Raw genomic sequence first — 7893 nt, 5'->3', positions numbered from 1 at the left:
TATGTAGTACTATGTAACAGTATATCTATATGTAGTACTATATAACAGTATATCTATATGTAGTACTATATAACAGTATATCTATATGTAGTACTATGTAACTGTCCTATATATATATATATATCCTGATTGTACTTTCTATGTTTGTAGGTGCTGGACGAGAAGATAACATATGTTCAACATAAACAGGACATCAGTGAAATAGCCAAGGCACGTGGCACCTTGTCAGGTATGGTCATCTTCATCAGCAAACACTCCCTCCATAAGGAGGTCATCTCCAACATCGGCCCTCATGACCTTACTGCCTACACCGAGGTGTCCAACATGTAACTACATTGATCATTGATTCTATAATGCATTCCTGATGATTGGCTGTGTAAGTCTGCCAGCTGAAACATATATTGTATATATCCTAGGCCTTGGTATCTTAGAAACAAAACCTGCTGCCTGTAACAAACATTGGTAAACATTTATCAACTTTATGATAACAATAAATTCATTTTTACAAAAATTCTATAAATTTTATTGATTTACATTACCAAATTGTATACCAGGTATTTTTCATTTTTAATTGATTCTATGTTTAAATTTTATGTAATATCTAAGATGCCATATATAGTTACTAAATGTCAGTAATAAGTACATTACAGTAGTGTGTCGGGTGTCAGTGTCGAGGTAGAGCAGTCACGAGTGTGTTAAAGTAATAAGTACATTACAGTAGTGTGTCGAGTGTCAGTGTCGAGGTAGAGCAGTCACGAGTGTGTTAAACCTAATTGTTGGTAGAGTATCATGTCTGGTGTATGATGAGTAGCTTAACCATTCTGTTTTGGTGAGGTAGAGTATCGTGTCTGGTGTATGATGAGTAGCTTAACCATTCTGTTTTGGTGAGGTAGAGTATCGTGTCTGGTGTATGATGAGTAGCTTAACCATTCTGTTTTGGTGAGGTAGAGTATCGTGTCTGGTGTATGATGAGTAGCTTAACCATTCTGTTTTGGTGAGGTAGAGTATCGTGTCTGGTGTATGATGAGTAGCTTAACCATTCTGTTTTGGTGAGGTAGAGTATCGTGTCTGGTGTATGATGAGTAGCTTAACCATTCTGTTTTGGTGAGGTAGAGTATCGTGTCTGGTGTATGATGAGTAGCTTAACCATTCTGTTTTGGTGAGGTAGAGTATCGTGTCTGGTGTATGATGAGTAGCTTAACCATTCTGTTTTGGTGAGGTAGAGTATCGTGTCTGGTGTATGATGAGTAGCTTAACCATTCTGTTTTGGTGAGGTAGAGTATCGTGTCTGGTGTATGATGAGTAGCTTAACCATTCTGTTTTGGTGAGGTAGAGTATCGTGTCTGGTGTATGATGAGTAGCTTAACCAATCTGTTTTGGTGAGGTAGAGTAAGCATGTCTGGTGTATGATGAGTAGCTTAACCAATCTGTTTTGGTGAGGTAGAGTATCGTGTCTGGTGTATGATGAGTAGCTTAACCATTCTGTTTTGGTGAGGTAGAGTATCGTGTCTGGTGTATGATGAGTAGCTTAACCATTCTGTTTTGATGATCATATCTAAAACTCCACTGATGTTATGTTTGCATTACTCTGAATTTTGACAATTGTGTACACAGAGACTCTGTAATGTAATTGTACAACGATAAAATTATAACAAACACTTCTTGAAAATGTTGAAAGTCAAATTAATTCAGAAATTGACATCAGAATATGTCTGAGCCCAATTTTTTACCGGGCCAACCCCCTGCTAGCCATGTTAGCTGAAGATAACTTATACCTACTTACACATTATAGTAGATATCTACTTACACATTTTAGTAGATACATCGGTTGTGTCTGGGGTCTACCATAAACAAATCATGTTCGAATATATTTACCTTTTTGCTCAACTTATTTTAACTAATATACTAAGGAGGTTGTTCCTGTTTTAAATCATGATACCCAGTGATAAACAGTTTTATATGTCAGGTGTCCGTGTAAGTCTGTGGCTTGATACACAGTGATAAACAGTTTTATATGTCAGGTGTCAGTGTAAGTCTGTGGCTTGTCCATTGACATTCATACCAGAAATTTAAACACTTCAAAGCAAAATTTTGATGTGGAACTTATCAATGTAAGTTTTCTTTAAAGCCCTATTTATTTGAGCATCGTTTTATCAGAGCTATGTTTACATTGGGGTTGTGATGATCTACAGAGTTGGAGTCAGAAATACACTTTTGGTTAAAGGTGCAATTTGTGTTCTCTCATTGGTAAAGGATCAGGTATATTTACAGAAGGTTTTATAAATATGTAATGATATGTTAACTAATGGTAGCAGACAGTGTTATATTATGTGTGAGCCACATTCACTACAGTCTTATTACCTACGATAGCTCACACTTACAAACACACTTTGATGTTTAAGTTTATCATTTCTGTCAGATCTGTTTGGTGACACATTTAACTAAACATGTTGCCAAAAGCCATAGTTCCCTAAAGAAATAACATTGCTGACCTTATGATCGATTGTCAAATAGAATAGTGTCAGGTTAGCTGTGTGCCAGTTAGTCTAGTGTCAGGGTAGCTGTGTGCCAGTTAGTCTAGTGTCAGGGTAGCTATGTGCCAGTTAGTCTAGTGTCAGGGTAGCTGTGTGCCAGTTAGTCAAGTGTCAGCGTAGCTGTATGCCAGTTAGTCTAGTGTCAGCGTAGCTGTGTGCCAGTTAGTCTAGTGTCAGCCTAGCTGTGTGCCAGTTAGTCTAGGGTCAGCGTAGCTGTGTGCCAGTTAGTATAGTGTCAGCGTAGCTGTGTGCCAGTTAGTCTACTGTCAGGGTAGCTGTGTGCCAGTTAGACTAGTGTCAGGGTAGCTGTGTGCCAGCTAGTCTAGTGTCCGGGTAGCTGTGTGCCAGTTAGTCAAGTGTCAGCGTAGCTGTATGCCAGTTAGTCTAGTGTCAGCTTAGCTGTGTGCCAGTTAGTCTAGGGTCAGCGTAGCTGTGTGCCAGTTAGTCTAATGTCAGGGTAGCTGTGTGCCAGTCAGTCTAGTGTCAGTGTAGCTGTGTGCCAGTTAGTCTACTGTCAGGGTAGCTGTGTGCCAGTTAGTCTAGTGTCAGGGTAGCTGTATTGTGTGCCAGTTAGTCTAGTGTCAGGGTAGCTGTGTGCCAGCTAGTCTAGTGTCAGGGTAGCTGTGTGCCAGTTAGTCTAGTGTCATTGTAAGGTGCTATTACTGATGCAGTCATTTCCTGACTTGTCAATTTCTAACAAACCTATTATGCAAATTTATCATAAGAAAATACTTACAAAATGTATATATTATTGTCAAAATACATTGAGGATGAACTGTATTTTTCATTTCAAGATATCATTGTGTAACGCTTCCGTAGGAAGTCTGGTTGTGTTGTAAACCAATTAAATATTATTTCAGAAGATAATTTTTTTAATCGATATACTTTTACAGGAAGTCTGGTCATATTGTAAACCGATTAAATATTATTTTAAGAGTTTATTTTCTTAAGCAATAATATTTTTTAAACGTTTTTAATAACTTAAGCCTAGCTGATAGGTCAATAGTGCGGTGGGTTTGGTCAGTAGATGACCACCAGCCTGTTGGTTACGGTTGTGTGAGAGTACCTGTGTTATACTGTGTGGGAGTGTACGGTAGAATATCAATAGAGCACTGCGTAGTTAATGGCCTAAACATCATACCTTTATCAGGTGTATCCTTAGTTTTATTATCCTGTTATTTTGTTTTAGACCTATATTCCATGTTTTAATTCGTTCATCCATGATTTTAAGTTTTTACCATAAGTTGACACATTTCCTGTTCTAGCGTTGTATACATGTATTGGCACAAAAAATCAGATCATTGCATTGAGAGAGAAAAGGTACACAATATAGCTATTGAATTTTATTATGAAATGGAATTTTGTCTTTTGAAGTTTATTTTGATCATTCATTACCACTGTCTCTATATCTGGTCTACAGCTCTGGGCCCAGAGCATTGTATAGTGTTATTTGAAACCATGTGTTTTCCTCATTTTAGAGGGCCTTATGCTAAACAGAACCTCTGATACCAATAAACAGTTTGTGATATAAAAACATATGTAATGTATTATTCCTGTGCTGTAAATATTATGACTCATTCATAATAAAATTCAATACATTGATTAGTTGTACTACTGCCAGTAAACCCAATTCCTGGTAATAAACACGTTTTTGGTGATTTCTCCGTGTAGTTGTTATAGCTATGATTGAGATTGTACATTTTTATACGATTATTTAATGCATGATTATATCCGTAGTGATCGCTTGTGTTATATTTCCTGTCTTATTTAAATGCAATATGTATTATATAATAGTTATAGTTGTGAAAGCCCTGCCATGTACAGGGTGCTATGTATGTTGTGGTTGTTTGGGAAGTCTGGGTTAGCATACATGATCACACTGTGTCACAGAATTCCACTACCCCCTGTACTGTATGGTAGATACACCTGCTGTGTGGAGACAACATGCATGCTTCGCTAATAGAATTTGAAAATATAGATACTTTTGTCATGTAAAAGTGTTTTATATTCAATTACTGCATTTTGTAAGTTCTATAATAACTGAACACTGAGGAGGCCGCCTCCTTCTCCATCAGGAATGAATCTCACAACAGAACGGAAGAGCTCGCCAGATATTTATTGGCAAGGTTTTGTAGCCATTTGAGTAACACAGCATAGTATTTTGCCTTTATAACTGTTTTCCTTTTTTCATTTAAATTTTCGTCATTATTGACTCCAAAAAGGAAACCGCTTAATGCTTATTAGAAGTATTATTGGCACATCAATAATGGAAAATCTACTTTTTTACATGATAAATGCAAAATGTTATTTCTATTAATAAAAGGTGGCATTTACAAAACCTATTGGTATTTTGTTGTTATTGTTGTAAGCTCACCTGGTACAAGTACAAGGGTGAGCTTATGTCATGTTTCATGTCATCATCCTTCGTCTGTTGTTTGTCTATTTTTGCATTTAATGACATCCCTTTCCAAGCTGTTGAGCAGAATTTAACAAAAACAATTAAATATAAAGTTTTTAGGTACCTGACCATAGGTCATGGTAACCAATTGTGATAGTCTTTTGTCCGTCGTCGTGCGTTAACTTTTCTTTGTGAACACGATTACTTGAGTAAATGTTAACCGAGTTTGATGAAGCTTTGTATGCAACCATATATCAATAAGATCTCGGACAAGTTCGAAAATGGGAATTATGCGACAGTAACTTACAGAGTTATTGCCCTTTGTAATATTAGTATTGGACCTTGTCAACATGATAACTTGAGTAAATGTTAACCGAGTTTGATGAAACTTTGTATGCAGCCATATATCAATAAGATTCCGGACGAGTTCGAAAATGGGAATTATTCGACAGTAACTTACAGAGTTATTGCCCTTTGTAATAATATTATTGTTTGACCTTGTTAACACGAGAACTTGTGTTAACCGAGTTTGATGAAACTTTGTATACAGCCATATATCAATAAGATCCCGGACGAGTTCGAAAATGGGAATTATTCGACAGTAACTTACAGAGTTAATGCCCTTTGTAATAATATTATTATTGGACCTTGTGAACACGAGAACTTGAGTAAATGTTAACAGAGTTTAATGAAACTTTGAATGCAGCCATATATCAATAAGATCCCGGACTCTAAATGGGAATTATTCGACCGTAACTTACAGAGTTATTGCCCTTTGTAATAATATTATTATTGGATCTTGTGAACATGATAACTTAAGTAATTATCAACCAAGTTTGATGAAACTTTGTATGCGGCCTTATGTCAATAAGATCTCAGATGAGTTGGAAAATGGGAATTATTCGACAGTCACTTACAGTGTTATTGTCCTTTGTAATAATACTATTACACTATTTTGTATTGGACCTTGTGTTCACGATAACTTGAGTAAATATCAACCAACTTTGATGAAACTCTGTATGTAGCCTTATATCAATAAGATCTCAAATGAGTTCGAAACTGGGAATTATTTGACAGTAACTTACAGAGTAATTGCCCTTTGTAATATTATTATTATTGGACCTTGTAAACACGATAACTTGAATAAATGTTGACGAAGTTCAATGAAACTTTGTCCGGTAATTATTTGACGGTAACCTGCATATTGCCCTTTGTCATTATATTTATTATTTGTCCCTGTGATGTTGATTGACATTACACAAGAATAGATGTAAATTCATGTGGTACACCTTTTTTTTCATTCATGACACATTTTTGCTACTAACAAGGTGCTATTAAAATTTTGTGCCTTATTTAATAAATTATTGATTTACGCTTTTACTTGTTTCTTTTAACCAAGAACAGAAGACATACAGTTACCAAAGTTTGTTCAAAACAGACCCCTTGGGTCAAAATTGGAGTCACACCCATTTATTTCAGTTATCGTGGTCACAGGGTCCAACAATAATAGAATTACCAAGGGGAATAACTATGTAAGTTATGGTCAAATTGGTCCGGTATTCAAACTCATCCAAAATAACAAGTTATTGTGTTCTCAAGGAAAAATTAATGGACGATGCAGCAAGGTTACTCGGACCGACGAAAAGTATGAATTGGCCCCTTGATGACAGTCCTAATTTGAATCAGATGTCAGGTCCATGGGCCTCTTGTTTTATTTTACAACAACTATGAAACACGTTTTTTCCACTTATATTACTCACTCTTGTTGACCCGGATGTTAGTGCCTTGGTGAAAGGCAAGTGCCCTATCCACTGCACCACCCATCCACCAAACACAATTAGTGCTAGTGTCCTTAGAATGTGGGGTTCGAAAATTCAACAAAGGGGCTGGCTTCTCTGGAAGCTAGGCTGAAGGACTCTTGTCAAAAGTGCTCCAATAGGCTTATTTGCTTTAAATGGCATTTCCTCCCATACTGGCCATAATTCAACCAATTATTGTTGTAACATGCTTACCCCATGCGAACCGTAGTTTTACAAGTAAAGGGTGTAACCGTCGTGCGGGCTGGCTGGTAGGGTGGAAGGGGTAATATTGACGTATTGGCCTTCAATGACATCTTCTCCCAGTCTAATGTGCAGATATAAACCAAAATGTAATAATAAAAGGTTATCACCAAATCCATGAAAAGGGTAGAGCTGCGATTCCCGAGTGGTTAAGAAGTCGGACTCGGCAATCACCATCCTCGATATCTAGGGGTTACGCTCACATTCGCTCTCTACACCCCTGGAATATGACGGCACGAAGATAGCTGTTTGATTGGTCTCAGTTAAAAAAAAACCTGACCAATCGCTCGACTGATAACTGTCCTTTGAAGATTACAAAGGAGAGACGCAAGACTTCAAAGACTTAACTTTTACCGTTAGGCGACCACCAGATTTTTTGATGTATATCAAAGGATCGAACTAGTCTTCTCGTCTCATCAACAAGATGGCGCACACTGAGCCTTCAATTTTGCTATGACATATTCCAGGGGTATAGAGAGCGAAAGTGAGCGTAACCCTTGGATATCGAGGATGGGTAATCACTTGCCTTCCACAACTGGATGGCGGGTTCGAGGCCTGCATGGGAAAGCCGCCCGGTACTGGCTGCAGGCCGGGGTTTTTTCTTTGGGTACTCTGGCTTTCCTCCACCGCCAGAACCTGGCACGTCCAAGACCATAGCTGTTAATTGGACGTAAAACACAAAGGAGCCATGAAAAGTGCAGAGGCTAATAAACAAAGTAATACGCTATTCCAGAAAGGTCATCCTCGATATGCAGGGGTTACGCTCACTTTCGTTCTCTACACCCCTGGAATATGTCATAGCAAAATTGAAGGCTTAGTGTGCGCCACCTTGTTGATGAGACGAGAAGACTAATTCAATCCTTTGACAAAAGAATCTCGCGGTCACGTAACGGTACAAATT

General features: G+C 37.6%; 1 protein-coding gene across 3 annotated transcripts in view; it reads left to right on the top strand.

Moving 5' to 3' along the window:
* Positions 1-4872, top strand: part of LOC110454885 (N(G),N(G)-dimethylarginine dimethylaminohydrolase 1-like) — a 29254-nt gene extending 24382 nt beyond the window's left edge. Inside the window, exons 5-7 of one of the 3 annotated variants that reach the window (XM_021504647.1) lie at positions 151-779; positions 835-1384; positions 1441-4872. In XM_021504647.1, coding sequence (XP_021360322.1) covers positions 151-330 — 180 coding nt within the window. In that variant the 3' untranslated portion in view covers positions 331-779; positions 835-1384; positions 1441-4872. Of the gene's footprint in view, positions 1-150; positions 780-834 lie in introns of those variants that run through there. The other 2 variants (XM_021504646.1, XM_021504648.1) reach the window with 2 other exon arrangements.
* The last annotated feature ends 3021 nt before the right edge of the window (positions 4873-7893 follow it).

The sequence above is a fragment of the Mizuhopecten yessoensis genome, unplaced genomic scaffold, assembly GCF_002113885.1.
Source record: "Mizuhopecten yessoensis strain PY_sf001 unplaced genomic scaffold, ASM211388v2 scaffold8095, whole genome shotgun sequence".
Lineage (NCBI taxonomy): Eukaryota > Metazoa > Mollusca > Bivalvia > Pectinida > Pectinidae > Mizuhopecten > Mizuhopecten yessoensis.
The sequence above is the reverse complement of the archived record's forward strand: the minus strand, read 5'-3'. Positions and strand labels throughout refer to the sequence as shown.